We start from the raw sequence: 23,375 nt of genomic DNA on the forward strand, positions 1-23,375 counted from the left end.
TTCAACCATTATCCTACAAATGACTTATCTCTATGAATCAAACATATACATTTGTGGTGTCATTTATTTTACTCTATCCTATCCATTTGTTAAATATTTGCTGTAAAATTATGTAAATTGGCCGGGCTGAGGTCAGGAGTTTGAGACCAGCCTGGCCAACATGGTGAAACCCCGTCTCCATTACAAATACAAAAAAATTAGCTGGGCATGGTGGCGCACACCTGTAGTTCCAGATACTTGGGAGGCTGAGGTGGGAGAATTGCTTGAAACTGGGAGGTGGAGGTTTCAGTGAGCTGAGATCACGCCACTGCACTCCAGCCTGGGTGACAGAGAGGTTCTGTCTCAATTAAAAAAAAAAAAAGTATGTAAATTGGCCAGGTGTGGTGGCTCATGCCTGTAATCCCAGCACTTTGGGAGGCCAAGGAGGTGGATCACTTGAGGTCAGGAGTTCGAGACCAGCCTGGCCAACATGGTGAAATCCTGTCTTTACTAAAAATACAAAAATTAGCTGGGCATGGTGGCATGTACCTGTAGTCCCAGCTACTTGGGGGGCTGAGGTATGAGAATCACTGGAACCTGGGAGGCAGAGGTTGCAGTGAGCCGAGACCATGCCACTGCACTCCAACCTGGGCAACAGAGAGAAAGACTCTGTCTCAAAACCAAAAAAATTCCAAAAAGTATGTAAATCATGGGTGCTGTGAGAGGTGGCTCACACCTGCAATCCAAGTGCTTTGGGAGGCTAAGGCGATTGCTTGAGCGCAGGAGTTCAACAGTAGCTTGGGTAATGTTAGGCCTCTGAGTCCAAGCTAAGCCATTATATCCCCTGTGACCTGCACGTACACATCCAGATGGCCAGTTCCTGCCTTAACCGATGACACTACACCACAAAAGAAGTGAAAATGGCCTGTTCCTACCTTAACTGATGACATTACCTAGTGAAATTCCTTCTCTTTGCTCATCTTGGCTCAAAAGCTCCCCGTTGTGACCCCCGCCCCTCCCTGCCAGAGAATTACCCCCTTCGTAATTTTCCTTTACCCACCCAAATCCTATAAAACGGCCCCACCCCACCTCCCTTTGCTAACTCTCTTTTCGGACTCAGCCCGCTTGCATCCAGGTGAAATAAACAGCCTTGTTGCTCACACAGCCTGTTTGGTGGTCTCTTCACACGCACACAAGTGACACAAGTGAAAGGTAACATGGATAGTGAGACCCTGTCTCTCCAAAAATTTTTTATAAAAAAACAAAAATTGAAAAAAAAGTATGTAAATCAAAATTTATTTAAGTCAATGAAAGTATAACACTGAAAACCAGGATAGGACAGCAGCCAGTTTCTTTCTCTTCCTTGATGAGAACCACCTCAATTCCCAGAAGGGAAGGTTTGGTGAGATAACTGACTCAGATAAGAAAGCATCCAGTTTAGGGAGGAATGCAGAAGTACCCTCTGCCTAGGGCTAGAGAGGAGAACTCCCAGACTCTCCCGTTCCCTCCCCAGCAACAAGCTGAGCAAATCAGTCGTTATCCATTTCTCTCTAAGGTCTTTGCCCGTATCAAATAACAATCAAACTCATGAAAATTACTTCTAGCCGCAAATCATCAAACATCATGTCCAGATACTTATCCTGAATTCTCCCAACTCTCAAAGCTGGGTGTTATTCTATACACCCTGCAATAGCAGACAAGAGGCTGACGGCTCCATTGCTAGGGAGTAGCTAAGCCAGAATCTGATTGCCAAGCCCCCTCGCTCATGTGCTTTCTCAGAATCCCTGCTGCTCCCTGCTGCCTGCCTGCCTGAAATGTCTCACACCCTTCTCTGCCTGAACTCTGCTGATTCTTTCCAATTTTAACTCAGCTCTTCACAGCCTCTCCTGACACCTGTGCTTCTGGGACCAAGTTGGTTGCTCCATCCTCTGTGATCCCCAAACACTCCTTTAGTAACTTTATGAAAGCACTTACACTGCAGTTTAGTTACTCATGTCTTCCCCAGCAGACAGAAAAGGTAAGCACTGGGTTTATTCTTCCGTGTAATTCTAGTACCTGACACACAGCTTATAAAAAAATATTTACCTAATGAATGAATCTCCTTAGTCATCTAGTTCAACTTTTTCCTCTCAGGTTTATCTGTAGAATGTCTTTACTTGTTCCAGTTGAAGTCTGATTCCCCCAGCTGGACTTTAGATGGCCTCTTGTTTAATGTACTGGTACTGAGTTGAGCCTTCCCAGATCTGTGGAGAGCCAGGCTGGTCTCCTGGGGTCTTCTCCAGGTCTCCCATCCCTAGTCTGGTTTCTTCACCCTCTGCTAACATCTGTCCACCATCCTGGTCACTATTTTTGGAATTCCTTTTGGTTTACCCTGTCCTTCCAAAAAAAAGCAGTGCCCTGCGTGGAAGGCAACAAAGCAGCAGCAGTAAGGTTTTGAAGTTAATCAAGTATAAAAATTATTCTTAAAAATCCCTGGAGAAAGTGCCAGGTAGAATGCCTGGGTGATCCCAGGAGAGCCAATCTCCCATTGCAATAGAATAGATAACTGTTTCTTTGCTAGAGGATCAGCTAGATAAACTGTACTTGCATTTAGGGTCCCTGTTGCAGGGAAAAACATGTGTCTGTAACTATCAGAACTCCATTTAAGAAGCACATGGGACCGAGGCGGGCGGATCGCGAGGTTAGGAGATTGAGACCATCCTGCCTAATACAGTGAAACCCCGTCTCTACTAAAAATACAAAAAATTAGCCGGGCCTGACGGTGGGCGCCTGTACTCCCAGCTACTTGGGAGGCTGAGGCAGGAGAATGGCGTGAACCCGGGAGGCAGAGCTTGCAGTGAGCCGAGATCGCGCCACTGCACTCCAGCCTGGGTGACTGAGCGAGACTCCGTTTCAAAAAAAAAAAAAAAAAAAAAAAGAAGCACATGGGAATGAAATTAGACTGAGGAAATAGCAAATGATTATGATCACAAGGCATATATTTTGTGTGGGAATCAACCACACTATTGAAATCGTGTGTGTGTGTGTGTGTGTGTGTGTGTATGATGCAACTTTCTGTGTGGTCAGAGACAAGGAGAATGGAACTACCATCTTCCTCATTTCATGCATTTATCAGTTTATCCCATTTATTGTGTAAATGTTCTTCTTCCCCCTACCTATCAACATCCTCTTTTATTTCTTTGTTGACTTTCAGAATTGAGTTGAACTTCAGAGGTTTTTCTTTTTTTTTTTTTTTTGAGACAGAGTCTCGCTCTGTCCCCCAGGCTGGAGTGCAGTAGCCGGATCTCAGCTCACTGCAAGCTCCGCCTCCCGGGTTTACGCCATTCTCCTGCCTCAGGCTCCCGAGTAGCTGGGACTACAGGCGCCCGCCACCTCACCCAGCTAGTTTTTTGTATTTTTTAGTAGAGACGGGGTTTCACCATGTTAGCCAGGATGGTCTCGATCTCCTGACCTTGTGATCCGCCCGTCTTGGCCTCCCAAAGTGCTGGGATTACAGGCTTGAACCACCGTGCCCGGCCGAACTTCAGAGGTTTTTCAACTTGAAGTTCATGAACATCTGAAATTACATTAATGCTTGCAAGTACATTGGTATGTGCATGGTTTTGAGCAACGTCTCCTGCTCAAAGTAACCTTTCCAAAGGAGGCTGAGATGCCAAAAGGTTAAGGACCATTGTCTTCAGTGTTTACCAAATAAATTGCAAATAGAACATTAAGTCTTTAAGAGAATTAGATTTACCTGTTTAACAAATACTACACTCTGAAACAAAGAAATGCAGTTATAACCAGTGAAGTACTCTATTATCTTCCCTAAACAAAAGTACTGGGCGTGTAAAGAGCAAAACTGCCTACTCCAAAGCAGATCACAGCAGACCTTCAAGGAGAAAGCTAAAAAGGCTCTTGAAAATTAATCCCCAACCCCCTTTTCAAGAACTTGAATCTTGTGCTCATTGTGAAATTTTCCACTGTTGTGGAGGAGCATAATAGGCACTTAAAGAAACTGGGTATTGTATTGGGATGAGGAGTGGAAAGAATTATAGAATTGTTTAACAGAACAACATGATAAAGACTTGGGTTGCATAAAAATCATCTCACAGAGAAGATCAGGACACACTGATTCTGCAATCTGGGGAAGGGTGGCATCAAGACAGCCAATTCTGGAGCAGCTGAGAAGAAAATGTAGCCCAGGAGTGTTTCTGAATCCCTGGAATATCACCAAGAGGTGGAATACCATCCTTTACATCTTGGCCCCAGAGTGTAAGTGACTATGCCTTTGGACTGGAAAGTTCCCAGAGGACAAGAAAATGACTTCTTTAGAGCAAGGATTTCTTGACACCTTCTGAGACCCATTATGTTCCACTTTTTTTTTTTTTAAACACTAAAAGAAAGATTGCATTCCCCTCCAAATAACAAATGAACATTATCTTAAAAGGCAAAGCCATTAATTTATATGAAGCCAGGCACTAGACACTTTGGGGTGTCACAACAAGAATGACAATACGTTCTGATGTTGAGCACAGAAGGGGGCTGCATCAGTGAAAACTATGACAGACAGCATGAGAGTGCTGGGAGGCAAGCTACAAATCCAAGCACGCGACTGCTCAGCCAGGATCTCTATTCCCTATGGGAGCAGTGAATTACCTGAACTTTCGGTCAATGGAAGAAGTAAAATGCATAACACCCTAATCCTAAAGACACAAGTCCTGACCCCCTAAACCAAGGTTTTCGCACTTTGGTAAAAACACTAACAAGCTCTAAGCCTGGCAAAGATGGCAATACATACCCACGTTGTGGAAGACTCTGCAGAGGTGGCCACTGGTCACGCTGGGCAGTTGAGCAGCTGAGAATGCCCAGCCCAGCCAGAAATGGTCTTTAATACTCTTCCCCTCTTTCTTTCAGTTTCCCTTCTGAAAAAAGAGGCTTTTCTCTTCCTTTTGTTTACCAGTCCCCACCCTGCATTCAGCTAAGCTTTTCTTATAAATCGCCCTGATTCTCAGAAACACTTGAGCTCCTGACCAACCTTCTTGATGAGACTGTCCAATCAGAGGTGGGCTGCCTAGGACCAGGTTAAGACCAATGAAACCCTCCTGAGAATCGAGCCATTAGCTGGGCATTGCATCAGCCACCCCTCACCCCCCGCTGGCCTCCAAATAACCTCTCCACCCTCTTCCCGTTCCCCCCCCTCAGTGTCAGTGTGACTGATTTTGTGGAGTAGTGGGCGTTAGAAAGAGAAACCGTAAATTCCCCGCATTTGTTCACCGAGGCGGCGCAGTGTAGTGGAAAGATGGGGAGTTCTGAGGTCACAGACGCCTGGGTTTCAATCCCAGCTTGGACTTACTCGAAACCTTGGGCAAGGGTCACATTACTTTTCTGCTTCCCTTCGGTTTCCTCATCTGTGAAATGGGCATGGAGAAGCCTGCTAACATTACCATTGAGCGGACTAAGTGCAACACTAGGCAAAGTCTCTGGCACATGGCAAGCGCTAAATAAAAATGGGGGCCTCTCTTCTCGGGAAAAGAGAAGAGGTGGAGATGATGAAGGATTGGTGTCGGTGGGAAAGGGGGACGGGGTGGGTCGGCGGCGCTCACAGGAAAGGAGCAAGGGGTCGGTGGCAGGATCCGCGCCCTTCACGGTGCCAGAACGCGGCGAGCAGCAAGCCGGGCTCTCAGGATACTGCCTGGAGGGCCAGGCCGCTGGGCGCCGCGCGGGCGTCCCTCCATTACTCCCTCCCTTGTTCCCTCACTCCGCCCCGGCCTCACTCCCCTCGCTTACCCGGCCCAGCCGGGCCCGTCAGCACTCCCGGCTCAGCCACGGGTTGTCTCCGGGGCGTCCGTGGAAACGCCATCCGGACGGAACAACTTCCGGCCCGACGGCGCCATCATTGGTTGTTCACGCGGGGGGCGGGGAAAGGCCTCCACTGATTGGCTGGCGGCCCCGGGGCCGCGTCGGAACGTGACTGGACAGTGGTGTGCTGGCCGGTCTGCCTCCGGGAGAACCGAGCGCTTCCGGTGCGTGTGGTGAGCGGCGGGCCCCGGGCTGGAGGGGGCCGGGACTGGGCAGCGTCTATAAGCGCCCCGCGCCTCTTAACGCGGTCTCTCATAGCCGCTCGCCTTCCTATCACTTCCTGTTCCTTCAGAAAGCGCTGTGCCTTGGACCAACCTTACTTCTTACTATTGACAGCTCGGCTAACTCCTATTCATCTTTCAAAATCCATCTCTGGTCGTATCTTGTTTGTTGCCTTCATCAGTCTGGGGCCTCCGGGGGATCTGTGTTTTGTGTTTAATTTCCACCCACACAAGACCCAGCATAGGGCTTGACAAAGAGTAGGTAATCAGGAAATGTTTGTTGAATGGCAATATCCTATTTCTTTTACTTCCTCAGCATCTCCCCCTCCCACCTGTTTGCATTCCAGAAATATTTTTGGACGCTGGGCATTGAATAGTGAACAAAACACAGAAAGCCCTGTCCTCATGGGGCTGACATGCTGATAGTGATTGTCAGAGTCACTCGCTTCTTCCTTAGACTCTTCTCCAGTGTCCCTGCCTTCCCTTCCATCTGTCTCAGTTCCTCTTAGTTTAATCCCTCACCACCTTCCAGAGGGAGCACGGGCACTCTGGTGGTGGGAATCTGTGGGATCCTTTTGACAGCAAGGAGTCGGGTGCGTGGTGGGTGGTGCCTGGGCAGAGGAGTTGAGAGTGGCCTGGGGACCAGGTTTAGTATTTGGAGAACAGAAATGCCAAATTATTTGCAGTGCACGGTTCCATTAGTTTATAATTAGTCTTTTATATTAGTTCCATCTGAGATGAGCTGGCTGGCTGGCTTTAGAAGTTTTTTTTTTTTTTTTTTTGAGACGAAGTGTTGCTCTGTAGCCCAGGCTGGAGTGCAGTGGCGTGATCTCCACTCACCACAATCTCTGCCTCCCGGGCTCGAGCAATTCCGCGGCCTCAGCCTCCAGAGTAGCTGGGATTAGAGGCATGCACCACTGCACCCGGCTAATTTGTTTTTTATTTTTATTTTTATTTTTAAAAAATTTTTAGTAGAGGCGGGGTTTCACCATGTTAGCCAGGCAGGTCTTGAACTCCTGACCTCAGGTAATCTGCCCGCCTCGGCCTCCCAAAGTGCTAAGATTACAGGCGTGAGCCACTGTGCCCACCCATTTTATTTGAACTCTGGCTTTGTGTGTGGAAGTTGTTACCTGCCTAGAATGGGCTGTGAACAGGGGCGGCATTACTAGAGGAGACTGACTACAGACATTTATGGAATGATGACCTGACTTGTAGACCAGTGGAACCCTCAGGCGAATGGTGCCATTTGGGGGAAAGGTGTGGAAGGGGTTGGGTGGTTGATTCCAGGAGACATTGAAACCCATTGTCTAGCAGAAGAGATGGGTAATAGGCTGTCTGGAATGACTTAGCAAAGGACTTGGAGGGAATCTGTTTAATATGATCTGACTCCACCTGTTGGGAGATGGAGGCGGACCTTGGCCTGTTTGATTAAGTTTGGGTGCACTGGATTTTCTTGGAAGTTAGTCTATTGCCTGGGCGTTCTGTGCTGTTCCACCGCGCCCTCTGCTGTCCTGGGTGTGCCCAGCACCCTTCTTTTTCTCTGGATTGTACTTGGTGCTAACAGCATAGAAGTAAAACATTGATCCAGACCAAAGCACTTCTTTCTGGGAACTAATTGATAACAATGTATTGTGCATGATGGTTCAGAATTTCAGAAAGAATTTTTTTTTTGAGACTAAGTTTCACTCTTGTCGCCTAGGCTGAGGTGCAATGGCGCGATCTCAGCTCACTGCAACGTCTGCCTCCTGGATTTAAGTGATTCTCCTGCCTCTGCTTCCTGAGTAGCTGGGATTACAGGCGTGTGCCACCATGCACGGCTAATTTTTGTATTTTAGTAGAGACAGGGTTTCACCATGTTGGCCAGGCTGGTCTCGAACTTGACCTCAGGTGATCTGCCCACGTCGGCCTCCCAAAGTGCTGGGATTACAGGCGTGAACCACTATGCCCTGCCCAGAAAGATTTTTTTTTTTTTTTTTTTTTAACAAGTAGAAATTCACTGCAGCGTGAATCTGTGTTGGGAGTGAAACGGGTGAATTTGGATCATGCCCTCAGAATTGCTCCCTGCACACTTGGGTGGACCAACACCTTAGGCCTCCAGCTGGCTGCTACAGAGATGGGATATCTGGGGGAAGAATGTTTCAGGCAGAGAGAAAAGAGGGAAGGGCTGGAGCACAGGGAAATGATGCAGAGGAGCGTGGCAGGCCTTTCTCACCATGGATCCTGGACATCTTTTGATTTCAGTATTTTCAGACCTAACCTCGTTCATGATGATGAGCATATGTTCTCACTGGTTGCTAATAAGCAGTGCAGCAGGCTTTCTTTATACATTTATCTTCATGGATTTATACATCTAGCAAACATATGCTAGTATTTGTGTAGGATAGAGTTCTACAGTGGGGTTGGTGAGGTGAAAATGATGTGTTTAAACTTGTAATACATATGACCAAAATGGACCTTCCAAAGGCATTTTTAAAGTCCTGTCCCTTTCTCTGTAGGCATTGTCTCTTCAGGTCTTCTTCTTTTTTTTTTTTTTTGGAGACAGAGTCTTACTCTGTCACTCAGGCTAGAGTGCAGTGGCATGATCTCAGCTCACTGCAACCTCCACCTCCCGGGTTCAAATGATTCTCCTGTCTAGCCTCTCGAGTAGCTGAGACTACAGGTGCCTGCTACCATATCCGGCTAATTTTTGTATTTTTAGTAGAGACGGGGTTTCACCATATTGGTCAGGCTAGTCTTGAACTCCTGACCTCAGGTGATCCACCGGTCTCGGCCTCCCAAAGTGCTGGGATTACAGGCATGAGCCACCACACCCAGCCTAGGTCTTCTTTTATGTCCTTCAATAAAAGTTTTAGTTTTCTTTCCTTTTTTTTCTTTTTCTAATTTTACTTTTTTAAGATGGAGTCTCTGTCACCCAGGCTGGAGTACAGTGGCACAATCTCGGTTCACTGCAACTTCCGCCTCCTGGGTTCAAGTGATTCTACTGCCTCAGCCTCCCGAGTAGCTGGGACTACAGGTGCGTACCACCACGCCTGGCTCATTTTTGTATTTTTAGTAGAGATGGAGTTTCACTATGTTGGCCAGGCTGGTCTTGAACTCCTGACCTTGTAATCCGCCTGCCTCGGCCTCCCAAAGTGCTGGGATTATAGGCGTGAGCCACCGCACCCAGCGCTCTTTTTTTTTTGAGATGGAGTCTCCCTCTGTCGCCCAGAGGTGACAGTGCTGGGATTACAGGCATGAGCCACTGTGCCTGGCCTGTGTTTATTCTTATGAGTGTTGAGTTGTTGGATTTCCTAGGTGACATGTTTTCTTATAACTACATACATATTCTTCCATGTACATTTTCTCATGCTTGACTTTGTTTGATCTTAGGTGGTTTGGCTTTGAAGGACAGCAAGAACTCTGTCTTTAATGGCTTCGCTGGTAGCATATGATGATTCGGACTCGGAGGCTGAGACAGAGCCTGCAGGAAGTTTTGATGCCACTGGCCAGATGAAAGACACTTCTGGTGTGGCCAGACCACCTGAGAAGGGTTTTGCATCTGGTACACTGGATGTGCCCAAAGCAGGGGTACAGCCCACAAAGCATGGCTCTTGTGAAGACCCAGGGGGCCATCGCCTTCCACTGGCTCAGCTTGGGAGAAGTGATCGGGGTTCTTGCCCCAGCCAGAGGCTACAGTGGCCTGGGAAGGAGCCTCAAGTCACCTTCCCCATCAAAGAGCCTTCTCATTCTTCTCTGTGGACAAGCCATGTTCCAGCCAGCCACATACCCCTGGCAGCTGCACGCTTTAAGCAAGTAAAACTCTCCAGGAACTTTCCAAAGTCATCTTTCTGTGCTCAAAGTGAATCTGAAACTGTAGGTAAAAATGACAGCTCTTTTCAGAAGAAAAAGTGTGAGGACTGTGTAGTACCCTATACCCCCAAAAGACTAAGACAACTGCAGGCATTAAGCACGGAAACAGGCAACAGTAAAGAGATGGAGCCACAGGGGCCCCCTGCAGGGCGTGCCCCAGCCCCTCTCTATGTGGGCCCCAGAGTGTCTGAGTTTATTCAACCATATTTGAACAGCCATTATAAAGAAACCACGGTTCCCAGGAAAGTGCTTTTCCACCTAAGAGGGCACAGGGGCCCTGTCAACACCATTCAGTGGTGTCCAGTCCTTTCTAAGAGCCACATGCTTCTCTCCACTTCTATGGATAAAACTTTCAAGGTAAGACTTGAGTGAAAACTTCTGCTTTCAGATGCTCTTAGGAATACACTGCTGGAATGACAGTGAAGTGGAGGGAGGTTATAGGCTGAACTTTTTTGTGTGTAGATTTCTGTAATTCTCTTTGTCACATTTGAGAAAGGGTCATCTGTGGTCAGCCCTGGGTTGTAGGTTCCTCCTGCCCCAACCCTTCCCTGATGCTGCCTTGCTCAGGTCACCAGAGGATACTGTTTCTTATCCCTCTCAGAGGCCGTGAGGGAGGAGGTCAGATAGTGGGAGAAGAAAAGCAGGCCCAGGACCAAGCCCTGGGGACTGGGGATGTCCTTGGTGACCCTGTGGAGCATTGAGCCATGCCAGCTCTGTACCTGGTGCTGTGCCGGTTTCAGGAGCTGTTAGGAGAGGTAGGTAGACCCAGCCCCTGGTGTCAGGGCTTGCACAGTGAGGCAGGAGCCATGGAAAAGTAGACAGACACAACCCTGGGCTGTGAGGATGGGCCCCCAGTAGGACACACAGGTGCTCTGGGAGCCCAACAGGAGGGGTACCAGCCCAGCCCGGGAGGGCTCGGCAAAGGCCTCCTGAGGAAGGGGAAGGTTCACTTGGTGATGGGGGTGGAAGGGTGCGTTTGACTGCAGGAGCCCTGTGTATGTGTTGGCTCCAAGCATGAGGGCCTGGGAGCTGGCTTCAAGCATGAGGGACTTGAGGCTGGGGAAGCAAGGCCAGGGAGGGCTGCACGTGCCCTTCTGGGGACTTCTGGTTGTACATGGAAACTCCTTTTTGCATTGTCTTATTTATTTTACAGGCTACTGAAGTAATAGTAATGCAGTCCCCACAGTATGCAAGTACAGTGTGATAGGTCATTGTGCCCACCGGGGACCTGTCTCTAGCCCTTCAAGCTGTGTACTGCGCCCCTCCTCTCTCTCCTCGAAGCTAGCAAAGCACCTGATATGTAGCGGGTGCCAACTAAATGCAAGCTGAACAGAAAGCTCTTGGAAAGGAAATAACTTCAAGGGACCTGGCTTCACATCCAGCTTTGCTGCAGAGTAGCTAGCTGGTCGACCACTGGCCAGCGCCTTCCTGTGGAGTCTGGTGTCTTATCTGTAAAAGGGCAAAATCATACCTGGGTCATGTGCTCATGTGAGAAAAATGCTGAAAAAGTGCCTTGCACAGAGCCAGGTACCTCATAGGCGCTCAGTAAATGGTGGTTCCCTTGCCTTTGTTACCTCAGAGTTCTGGAACCAACTTTCCTAGATCTTTTCACTTGCAAATTACATTTAGAGCTTTTCTCCCTTGGAAGCAGTTTCTTAAGTGAGGAAAGGAAGCTCCAAGTATAGAGATGTCTTTGAAATGAGCTGAATTGATGGGTGTCATTTTTAAGTGGTGAACTGAAAGCCTGAAGTGGCTTGTCTGTGCTCTTTTCCAGCAAGACTCAGAGTCCTGTGGGAGAGAGAGTCATATTCTCTCTTCAGCCTGGAGTTCCAGGATTTTTCACTCAGGTCTTTGGTGCTTTTCCTGCCACTCTGGGGGCTGTGAAGTGTGCGCGGAGGCTTCTGGCATCTCTGGTGTGGATCACAGCATTACTGGGATTGATCTTGTGGCCCTGGGGCTTCTCCGCTCTCCTTCCCAAGTCTGCGCTGCAAGGGCTGGAGGGTGGGAAGCCTGTCCGGAGGGTTGCTGGTGGGCCTGCGCAGTGTCTGGCTGGCCCCAGTTCGAGTGGTGGCCCTTGTCCTCCCTGCGCTCACCTTCCTGTTGAGGCCTTCTTTCCTCCATGCTTTTCTCACGCCCCACCCTCTCCAGGGTCTCCTCCCTTTGCTTTCCTGCCTGTTAGGTTCCTGCTCAACAGCCGAGGCTCAGCCTGGAAAGTCATCTTCTCTGAAAAGCTCCCTGTTGGGTCCACTGAATACGTGTTTAGTGGGCTCTAGCTTTGTGCAATGTCCTGTTTTAGGCGCTAGAGAAATAGCATTGATCGAGACACACAAATCCCCCGACTTGAGAAGCCGGCAGGTTAGCAGGGCGTCTTGATGTCCAGCCTCTCACCTCTGGGCGTCCCTCATGACTGTCTGCTGTTTGAATGTTCTGCTCCCCACTGCTGCCCGTGGGCCTTGGGAGCAGGGCCAGGGGCCTCCCGCCCTTGTCTCTTGTTGCAGGGGTGACTGCAGCTTCGCCTCCTGGGGCAGCACCATGGTGCAGCCGATGGGCTGGAATCAGGGTGAACAGTGGCATCCAAGGCACCCAGTCTAGGGCTGGCACGCAGCAGGGGCTTTGTGGAAGATAGCCCTGGCTGTGGGGTGAGCCACCTGAGGGGCACAGGCAGTCCTCTCTGAGGGACCCGGAGGGAGAGAGAGGGCAGCCTGGCCAAAGGCAGCACAGGCTAGAGGAGGAGAGGGTTGCTATGGGCAGAGATGGGCGGCGTGTCCTCCACTCAGGGCACTGCCTCCTGGAGAGAGGTGGGGACAGCAGGTGTGTCCTGGTGGATGCCCACCTGTCTGCTCACCTCTGGAGTTCTCCTGATGGTGAGGGGTGGACCTGGGGCCCTGTGGGACTGGCCTCCGCCTGGTGGTGTGAAGCGCTCCCTGGGCCCTGCTGGCAGAGGGGCAGCTTGGGTCACTTTTGCCTGGGAAATTTAGATTTCCTAAACAGAAGCATCCCCACGTTAGTTTTTGAGCAGAGAGCACCTGAGTGGAGGCAGTGATTTCTGGCCTTGTGGAGTAGACGAATATGCCAGGGATGGTGCCGCTGGGGATGTGGGGGAGAGATGTTTCTGCCCCCATGGAGGGGAAACTGTGAGCAGCCAACTAACTGTGACACTTCATGACCAGAAGAGGGCGCAGCGGGCCCAGTTTGGAATGGCAGTGAGGGTGGCTCAGACTGAGGGACTGTGGTAGGAATGCCCTGCTCCTGGGCAATTCAGAGACCTGGGTCCAGGTCTGTGGGGCTACCCTGGGTGGGGCCAGGCGCCGCTGCTGTGCCCGCCTGTCCTGAGGAGACTGTGTGTGCTGCAGGTGATGACACCGGCACAGGCCCCTTGGGCTGCCAGGCAGCTTCTTGGGAGCCCCACCCACTGCACTGTGCGCCCTGGGTGCCTTCCCATGGCAGAGCACATCTGCTGTTGTGAGGTTGGGCCAGGGTCAGCATGGCTGCTAGGGTCGGCGTCTCCTGATCCTCTTTTTACTGTGGTGTTGTGAACATTAGGGCTTTTATAAGCCATAGATACAAATGGTGAGCCAGGGCCCTCTCTCTGTTTTAAGATATTTGACAATTTTCAGTGATGGGGTTATTTGGCAAATTGGTTTTGGGCAAATTGACTTTGAACAACTTTTCAGTGTGAAGAGTGTATGGCAGGGGCTGGAGGAGCCAGGATGGGAAGATGAATTGGGAACCGGTGGGGAGCCAGGCAGGAGCTGTGACCAGAAGTCCTGGCTGAGGCCTCAGGCTTGCTGGGCCACCAGGTTTGTGCGTGGCCTGGCTGGGCAGCACATGGTGTTCTTTTCCCTCCTTGGTGTCAGAGGTGGGGCAGCATGGCAGATCTTGGGGACCTAGTGATCTGGGGAAGGCAGTGTGTGGTTATGGGGCGTGGATCTGGAGTGGGGATGGGGCCTCAGGTGCAGGCAGGAGTCCTGGCTGGCTGCAGCCCAGTCCCTGGAGGGGAGGAAATGGTGGGCACAGCGGGGAATGAGCTCAAAGAGGTGGGTGCAGCAGTGTACCCTTCCCAGGGTGCTTTCCCCCTGCCTTTTGGTTAAAATCTGCCAGTGTCTTCTGGGCCCCTGCGGAATCGGGAAGGAGAGAAGAGCTTGGGACTGGGTGACAAGACCTGCTGGGGTCCTTCCTTTGCGGCCAGGCCCTTGGTTGTGTGGTCTCTGGCAAGTTACCTCACTTCTGAGCCTTCATTTGAGTATCTGTAAAGTGGAGAGAATTAAACATGCCTTGCTGGGTTTTTGTGAAGAGTAAACGATATTAGTTGTGAATCACGCAGTGCCTGGCACATAGCAGCACTTAGTGTGTGCTCGAGTTCCTGCTTTTCCCCAAGAATTTTCTTTCCTTGACTTGTGCTGATGTCTTATTTTACATATGTAGCCATGGAAGCATATCAGCTTCACCTAGCTAGACTTTAAGCTTCCTGAGCCAGAACCAATTTTTATATTCTCCAGCATCTGGCACAAAATCGTGTACATGTTAAGTGATCGATAAAGATTAAAACAAATTTTTTGGATTTTATCGCAAGCCTTTGGGAAGGGATTGTCTTTTGAGTGGATCAATCCTATTCGCCACTAGGGGGCACAGTAAGACTTAATATAAGCAGCTCATCCAAGCTTCTAGAATGTGGAAGAATCCTTGATTCAAGGTAACATTTACTGAAAAATGATTTCTTTCTGATCAGGAGAAAAACAACACAGCCCAACTTATTAATCTAAAGAACATGGAGTGCCAGTTCCTTCATCTCCTTAAAATGTAGCTTTAGAATTCATAAATTTCAATTGGGCATATTACAGTGGAAAGATACTTATTTTAATATGTTCTAAATGTTCTGTGAGCTGTAAAATATGCTTTTATTAGTTTTGAAAAATTTACAGCTAGATAAATTAAGTAAAATAAAACAATGACTCATAATTCTGCACCACGGCTCTTTCCTGACGATCCATTCTTGCCCCTGTCTGTGAACGTGCATGTTTTTTTCACAGCTGTGATCCCAGCATGGATACCCTTTTATATACTCTTTTCATCTCCCAGTGAACTCGTTCGGCTTAACGTGTTTGAACACCCACTGCACGTAAAGGTAGAAATTCAGACTTTGATGCCTGTTTTTGAAGGAAAACGTGTACATGGCCTGCTTTAACCAAATACAACCAGCCTTTATTGAATGCTCCCATGTATAGAACCCTCTGCCAGGCACTGAGAAGGAGTCCCAAAGGAATAAGATGTGTTTTCTGCTTCCAGGGACCTTCTGTACCTGTATGAAAACCTGCAGTTCTAAAACACAGAAGGTTTTTAAAGAAAATATATGAGTTAGATGTTGTTTATTTGCTTTACAGAATAATTTGCTCTAGAAATTCTTCCAGTAACAAGCTTCCTTAAAATACTTTTTAAAAAAAACCTTTTAATTTTTGATCATGAATGTCATAGATGCTTATTGTGAAAAACTCTGATGATGCGGCAATATGAAGTATGAAGGAGAAACAGAAATCATTGATAACTCTCAACCCCAAGTCAGTGCCTCATTAACATGAGGGGCCTCCCTGGTCTTCGGCCCTGCATTCCTATCTGTTTACATAATTGGGCTTATTGCATAGTATGTGCAGTTTTGAATTCTTTGCTGCCCAATCTTTTGTAATGTGTAAGGGGAATTTTTCTACCTTATTAAAAACTTTTCCCCAAATATATTTTTATAACTGTCTCAAATTTCATACTTTGCTTTGTCATTTCCATGTTGCTTCCTATAATTTCCTGCTTTTGTTTAAAAAATAATCAGTATTGCAGTGAATATGGCTGTACATAAATGTTGTCTTTTTGGCCGGGCGCGGTCGCTCAAGCCTGTAATCCCAGCACTTTGGGAGGCCGAGACGGGCGGATCACGAGGTCAGGAGATCGAGACCATCCTGGCTGACACGGTGAAACCCCGTCTCTACTAAAAAATACAAAAAAACTAGCCGGGCGAGGTGGCGGGCGCCTGTAGTCCCAGCTACTCGGGAGGCTGAGGCAGGAGAATGGCATGAACCCGGGAGGCGGAGCTTGCAGTGAGCCAAGATCACGCCACTGCACTCCAGCCTGGGCGGCAGAGTAAGACTCTGTCTCAAAAAAAAAAAAAATAAAAAAATAAAAAAAATAAAATAAATAAATAAATAAATGTTGTCTTTTTTTGCTGCCTTAATGCAGTTAAGATGGGCTTTGATTTACACCCGGGCATTAGCTAAAGCCCTTGTGTGTGGTGAGTGGGACCTGAGTAGACAGGCAAACCTTCAGTGCCACTGTTGTACTCCTTTGCTCCCATGCCAAATCTTCTGCTTGGTAGCTATGTGACTTTGGGAAGATCGCTTAGGCTCTCTGATCCCCTAGTTTCTCACTGGTAAAATGGGGATAATTGGCAAATGGCCACCAATTATGGTTGTTGCTGTAGAGCTGTAATGAGAAGATCCAGCCTAGTGCCTGACAAGGGAGAGGCTGAGGAAGCATGTTTCTGACTCCCCTGTACCTGTATTGATTAGTTATAAAACAAAGTGTAGAAAAGACAAATCACCCAGAATCCTCCAACTTACTGTAACTCTTGTTTTTTGTGAATCTTTTCATTGTCTCTATGCACACATTTTTAAAGCATTTCAATCTCCGTGTTCTTGAGATAAATACTTTTAGAATCTAAAGAGTTTGAGGATTGTCTGTGCCAAGCCATTCATGCACTGCCTTTTCATGTACTGAACACTTGGCAGGTCTGTGTTGGAGAGCTGAGTCCCTGTCCCCAAACTGGTCACATTTAAAGCATCTCTCTCTCATCCGAGAGAATGGAGAGCACTAGCCATTGCTGAGCCATTGCTGAGTGCTTACCATGTACTAGGCATGCTCTAAATGCACCATCTCCTCTTCGTTACAGGCCTGAGAGGCCACTTCTGTCCTCATTCCCATTTTACAGATGAGGAAATTGAGGCACAAAGAGGTCAAGGGACTTATCCGTGGTCACACGGACAAGTAAATGATAGGGGCAAGCAGGGAAGCTTCAGACTCAGAGCCTGAGCAGAAAGAGCTACCACCCCCACGCTGCCCTCCTGCCTCTGAGAATAAGGAATGGAAAAGCGTATCCCCTTCACCCAAGTGGTGTCCAAGCTCCATCCCAGCTTCCAAATTTTATGGCTCTGTTAAGGGACGTATGGAGAAGAGATGATTTCTGGGGTGGTTTGGATTTGCATTTTTATGTATTACAGGATCCTGTTGATTTATCATTGTTAGTGAATCTGATTATATTAGGGTATCTTAGATGTGCTTTGTAGAAAGTGATATATTTCACATTCAAAGACAAGGAATTTATGGCTCCAAGTGCCAGAGTGAGGGTTTATTTCAGTTTTGAAAGAATTATTCTTGATGGATTTTACAAAATGAGACTGAGAAATGATTTGATGTGTGGAGTGAGGAGTCGTGGAACATTATGCAGATGATTGGCAATTCATTCTAAGCACGAGGCAAATCTATTGGAAATGAGAGGCGCAGCTGGGAAGGAGGTTTGGGTGGTGGTAGTGGTCCTTTGGTATTTGGGGAGTGAATGATTAATAGTGCATCCAGGGTAATTAGATGAAGGTGAGGAGAGAATGGGTGATGTGTGTGTGCACATGTGCGTGCATGCATAGCGTTCATCTGGTTCATTTGATAGAGGCCCAAAGAGGGGAAGACACTTGCCCGAGGACACACAGTAGGTGTTTGGATGCTTCCTGGACTGGACGCTATATCTGCTTTTCTTCTTTCCCACCTTCCAAAGGAAGTTCGGAATCACCTGAATTACCCCAGGATTGGGAGTGAGGGGCTTTAGACTGGTTGGCAGCAGGGCTGTGGAGCCTCTGGGAAGAGCCATGAGATTCAGAGCTGGAATCTTCTCTTCGTGGGAAGTGAAGTGTTTTTGACACTCCTCCTCCCCCATGTGAAAGCCGCGACGTTTCTGAGGCCAACAAATGAGACATTTCCCAGTTCCAATTGCCTTACAATCTTGTGTCTTACAGAAAAAACCTCGGGTTGGAGAGGAATAAGAAAACTAAAGTGTAGCAGAACCCAAGCTGTGTTTTCTGCTTTTTAATAAGTTCATTCCGTTTAACTTAAACAGTTCGGTGTACCAAGGGCAGGGCCTTGTGCTCACCAGATGTTGACAGGAAGAAAACAGCCGTGTGAAGGTACAGGTTCTGTCCTCGAGAAGCAAGCCTCATTCACTCTCATCCCATGTCATTAAGGGAAGGATAGAGCAATTTGGAAAAATGCTTTTAATGTAATTGAAAAATGCAGATTGCAAAATTGGCGCACTTAGGGGTTGAGACAGTCTAGTAAATTATTTCTTGTTGCTTTTAAAACTTGGAGACAGTAGACTCTTAAAGGTGCCTGTCTAATGCCCAGTGATGGCCTGTGTCCAAATGAGTTGTTTTAGATTTAATTTGTTTTATCATAAAAGTGGTAAAATTTTGGAGAAAAATACAAGAAGATGGCAGAAATTAAAAGATAAACCATGGACCCTTCATTCAAGCCTAATGACTGTGAACATTTTGCAAGCAGCGTTTCCTTCTAGTCTTTTTTCCCTACATGTATCAACTAGTTTTAATCATACTGTAGGTACGTTGTTTTCGTAGCCTGCATTTAAAATCACAGGATGGTCATTTCTCCCCCAGATTGTTAGTATTTTTCCCTCTTAAGAGAAGTGTTAGGTAAGTCATTCCAACCTTTTAAGCTTCTCTTCTAGCTTCTGCTGTTTCTCATCAGGTGTTTTCTTTTGTCTGTTCTCCCAGATGGACACAGCTCTCATGCAGACCCATCATATATTGGGGGGGAGTGGAGCAAGTTGGGGGACAGAAGCACTGAGGGGCAGTCAGAAGGTACATGTGAGTGAGACCAACTGTGTCAGCCCAGGATACCCAGAAGCCTGCCTTCACCTGACCTCCACTCTGGCAAGCTTCCTGAAGTTTCCTGAACTTGGCAGAGGATAGTGTATCTTGGTCTTCTACATGGAATACTGTGATACTGCAGGGAGGACCAGAAGGGCTTTAGAAACCTACAACCAAAGCGGTGCTAGAACTCTGCTTTGCCAGGGCTTGTGGAGCTGTTCCAGGCCTGCCTTTCCTTGCTGGGAGTGAGGCACTGGGGACCTTGGCCCCCCATAGAACGAGGGCCATACAGAGTTGAGCGGCACCCTGGGGGGCTGCTGCTGGTGAAGGTCGTTGACTTTGTGACTCTGATTGCTTGGGCATCCTGAATGTCCCTGGATTGAGCTTCTGGGTTTCTGTTCTTTATTTCTTGGCCTTTCTGTTTTATTTTTCTGGGGAATTTCTTCCACTTTATCTATCTTTCAATGCTTTTTTTGAATTTGTATTTCTGCTGTCATAAACTTTTAAATTGAAGCATAATATATATTCAGGGAAGTGTTCTGTTCTGTCATATTTTTACATTCCAAGAGCTGTTTCTTATTTTCTGAATGTTCCTTTTTTTTTTTAATATAACATATTGTTTTTTATTGTATATTTACAAGGTCTTTTCTTAGCTCTTTGAGTTCTTTGAAAGTTTTCCTGTTTTCTGAAATGTTTGTCTCTTTCTTATCTCCTTTGGTCTTTTTTTGTTTTGGTGTCTGCATTCCATGTTAAGAGATTTCCTGCTGCTCATTCCAATTAGGGAGGGAGGCCCTAAAAAGCTGACCTGACCGAAAGCTGTGTGTGTGTGCACGCACATGCACTGGTGTGGGGGCAAAGGGACTTTGTTTGCAGCGGGCCGGATGTGGGATTATGAGGCGGCAGGCTGGCGCTCATCATAGGAACCCACTTGTGATTATTTTTATGTATTTCCTTGAGCCTGGTCAGCTTCTCAGGGAGGCGTCTTCTCTGGGTGGGCTCTTGGCCTGCTGCCAGCCTTCCGGCATCTGAGCTGGGGAAGAGGGTCAAGGTCTCCGTGTTTAGTGTGCAGACTGTACTCTCCATCCTGTCCTCCAGCTTGGTTTTCTCACTGTCCAGCACGTCTTTTCCCACCAGTGTGCAGATCTGTGCCGCTCTTTTTGGGGACTCTGTAGTGCTCAGTGTCTGACACATACCATCATTTCTGTGTAAAAGTGGCTGCGTCTTCTCACCCTCCACAGTGGTGGAGTTATTACCTTTTGAAAATGTCTGCTAATTTAATGGTGTCTTGTTTGAGAACCAAGTGAGTTCATTTACGTACAACTCTTTTAGAACAGGCTGGGCGCGGTGTAATCCCAGCCTGTAATCCCAGCACTTTGGGAGGCCGAGACGGGCGGATCACAAGGTCAGGAGATCGAGACCAACATGGTTAACACCCGTCTCTACTAAAAAAAATACAAAAAACTAGCCGGGCAAGGTGGCAGGCGCCTGTAGTCCCAGCTACTCGGGAGGCTGAGCCAGGAGAATGGTGTAAACCCGGGAGGCGGAGCTTGCAGTGAGCTGAGAGCTGGCCACTGCACTCCAGCCTGGGCGACAGAGCTAGACTCCGTCTCAAAAAAAAAAAAAAAAAAAAAAGAACGGGCCCGGCACTTCGTTCATTCTAAACAAGCATTTGTTATCCTGGTTCTTGTCCATTCATCTCCTGTAGTCTTAGCGTTTCTCTTATCTGGGCAATTTACATACTAACAATATTGACCTTTCATCATATTTTACCCTCTTCCCCCACCAGGGTGTTGTGTGATGTTGAGTTTTGGTATTTCATTTATTTTTTTTAACAGAGAAAACCTGACATTTTTCGTCGTCAAGTCTCTGGCCCTGTCCCTTTGTAATTGTCCGTGGCTCTAGAGCATGGCATGTCCTCCCCCACCCTGAGATCTGATAAATCGTCACCTATATTTGACCTTCATCTAGTAGTGATTAGCTTGAGCCAGTTTCAGTTCTCGTCAGTGGGTTCCAGGCAGGCCTTGTGCCACCATGATGAATGTGTGCGTGGTGCCAGGGATCGATGGGCATATTAAGGAGCAGCGCCGTGGTCCCCAGCAGCCAGCTTCGTGACGCTCCCCCACACTGATGCTGGCTATTCATGATTTAAAATGACCTTCTTCTCATCCGGCTTATTCCGCAGGGCATGGGTACGCCACAGCTTCCCAAACCTTTCCTCAAAAAAGAAATGTTGTTTTTGACCATAAAAGAAATGCAATCTGGAAAGAACAGAAAGGTATAAAGAAGAAACAAATTGCCCATTTTCTCTCCGCCCAGAGGCAATGACTGCAGACTTTTTGGTATATTTTCATCCAGCCTTAAAAAAAAAGATTCAACATAGTTGAGCTCCAACTATACATCTAATCTAAACCCTTCTTTCCCTCCACATACTGCAGTAGCAGTTTTTAATGCTGTAATTTATTGCTGTGGTTTTTACTGTGGTCTCCAAATCCCTGGGGGGCCTCAAGACCCTTTCAGGGGGTCAAAACTATTTTCATAATAATACCTAGGAGTTATTTGCCTTTTTCATTCTCATTCTCTCCTGAGTGTACGTGGAGTTTTCCAGAGGCTATGGGGCATGTGCTTTTGCAGTAGATTAAATACAGACACAGCTTTGAGAACCCAGCTGTCTTGTATTAAGCCAGACATTAACGAGATCTGCAAAAATGTAAACAATGCCTTCTCACTAATTTTTTTTGGTCTTGGAAAATAGAGTTATTTTTATAAGAATATGTTATTTCTGTTAACATGTGGTGGGTTTGTTGTTACTTTTACATAAATTAATAAATATTTTAAAATGTCCTCAGTTTTCACTTCTAATATGCTAAGTACCCATAGCTATAATCTGAAAAAACAACAGCTCTTTGGGGTCCTCAATCATTTTAGACAGTGTAATTGGGGACCACTGTTTTCTTTACATCTGTAATTACATTTTGGGGGAATCTCACTATTGTGTTGGTAAAAACGGCAGCACATCCCAGCCGTGGGTTGAGTGGGTTCTTTTACAGCCATGTCTCTGTCTTACTCTGCTTGGTTAGCTCTCCAAACTGTGTGATGAAAACGTGATCCCAGGGGTCCAAGCCTCTGTTACCCCCGGCCCCTTCTCCTCTGCCCTTCCTTTTGCCCTTTGTGGAGATGACTCAGCAGCATTTCAAAACCATAGGCAAAATCCCCCAACTCGACCATACACTGAAATTATGATTATCCTTTGAACACCCTCCCATCCATTTCTGGTCCATACGAGCTGTGTTTGTCAAGAGTGTGCGTGCAGCTCTGCAGCCTGTCTTTCCATTTAACATTCTCCCCCAGCCCTGCCTGCGCCACACCGTGCCACCAGCCGCCTCCGCGTCTTTGGAGGGCTGTCAATTTTCACTGGTTCCATGACGCTCTATCGAGTTGATTAACTGTAATTTACTTAGCCGCCCTTGGACACTTAGGTGGTTTCTAATTTTTGCTATTATAGATAATGCTGAAGTGGTTATCTTCATGCATGAAACCGTTTTCTGTTGGATTATTTCTTTCGGATTGATTCCCAGAAGTGGGACTGCTGGGTCAAAGGGTTGTACATTTTCATGGGTCCAGATACATCTCCTGTCAGATTGCTTTCCAAAAGGATTATACCAATTTGCACTGCCACCGCCAAGCTTGCGTAATAACCAACCATTTTGCTTAACTATCGTGCCTAGAATTTTCCCTTGAAGCCCCAAGGGGGCAAAGGCCCTTATCTAAGTGAATGTGATCTATAATTATTTAGACTAACACCAAAATTGCTTTCAGAACATTCTTAACCTGCTGAGTTTAGAATTCTAATTCACATACATGCTAGCATTAAAAGTTTCACAAGTAGCAATTTCTCTCTCCCTACTGGCAGTGTGTTTACACAGCCTGACAACTGTAGGGAAAATGAAAGAGCGTTTTATAAACAGAAGTGGTCTCTTTCTGAACTAGTTGAAGTGTTATTTTGAAAGACACAAAAACACAAATTAAAACAGATTTTCATTGTAACCTTTGCTTAGAAAAGTTGTTTGTTTTCGTCCTGGCTTCTTTTCATGTTCTTTTCTCTTATTCAAGTGTGTTCTGATATGCTTCTGGTACCTGGGTGTCCTGGCGCGTTGCTGTTAGCCCAGGGACAGGGGAATGGTGGCTGTCATCAGGTGCTGGCAGGGCTGCTGTGGGAGGAGAACGGGGTATATTCGGGTTTGCTCCCAGGGCAGGAGTAGGACAGATGGTGGAAAGTGTGTGTGTTGGGGGAAGAGGTCAGCACATGGTGAAGGAGAACTTTCCGGTGCTCAGAGCTGGGCAACTCGGGCAGTAGACTACTTGGAAAGGGAGTGAGGGCCGTTTTGCATGGAGGGGTGTAGTGCAGGTTGGAGCCCATGTTGCTGGAGGGCTGGGAAGTAGATGCTGGCATTGGGTCAGCCACTCAGGCCTCGGGCTCCAAGGCCCTTAATGGCTTGAGTGTCCTGTGGTCAGGGCCAAGATGGTGGCTGTGAGCTGCTCTGCCCTGAAATACTGCACTTAGGGCCTCGCCCAA

At 47.4% G+C, this 23,375-nt stretch overlaps 2 protein-coding genes across 11 annotated transcripts in view; one reads left to right on the forward strand and one right to left on the reverse strand.

Moving 5' to 3' along the window:
* Positions 1-6,295, reverse strand: part of WARS (tryptophanyl-tRNA synthetase) — a 42,671-nt gene extending 36,376 nt beyond the window's left edge. The window contains exons 1-3 of one of the 5 annotated variants that reach the window (XM_025391755.1): positions 5,749-5,797; positions 4,760-5,032; positions 3,610-3,715 (exon numbers count right to left, since the gene is read on the reverse strand). The gene's annotated coding sequence lies outside the window, so the exon portion shown is untranslated. Of the gene's footprint in view, positions 1-3,609; positions 3,737-4,759; positions 5,129-5,748 lie in introns of those variants that run through there. The other 4 variants (XM_025391756.1, XM_025391758.1, XM_025391754.1 and 1 more) reach the window with 4 other exon arrangements.
* WDR25 (WD repeat domain 25) overlaps positions 5,905-23,375 on the forward strand; it is a 152,158-nt gene continuing 134,687 nt past the window's right edge. The window contains exons 1-2 of one of the 6 annotated variants that reach the window (XM_025391746.1): positions 5,905-5,984; positions 9,411-10,247. In XM_025391746.1, coding sequence (XP_025247531.1) covers positions 9,450-10,247 — 798 coding nt within the window. In that variant the 5' untranslated portion in view covers positions 5,905-5,984; positions 9,411-9,449. Of the gene's footprint in view, positions 6,300-9,410; positions 10,248-10,478; positions 10,646-23,375 lie in introns of those variants that run through there. The other 5 variants (XM_025391748.1, XM_025391749.1, XM_025391747.1 and 2 more) reach the window with 5 other exon arrangements.

This window comes from Theropithecus gelada, chromosome 7b (genome assembly GCF_003255815.1).
Source record: "Theropithecus gelada isolate Dixy chromosome 7b, Tgel_1.0, whole genome shotgun sequence".
NCBI classification, from domain to species: Eukaryota; Metazoa; Chordata; class Mammalia; order Primates; family Cercopithecidae; genus Theropithecus; species Theropithecus gelada.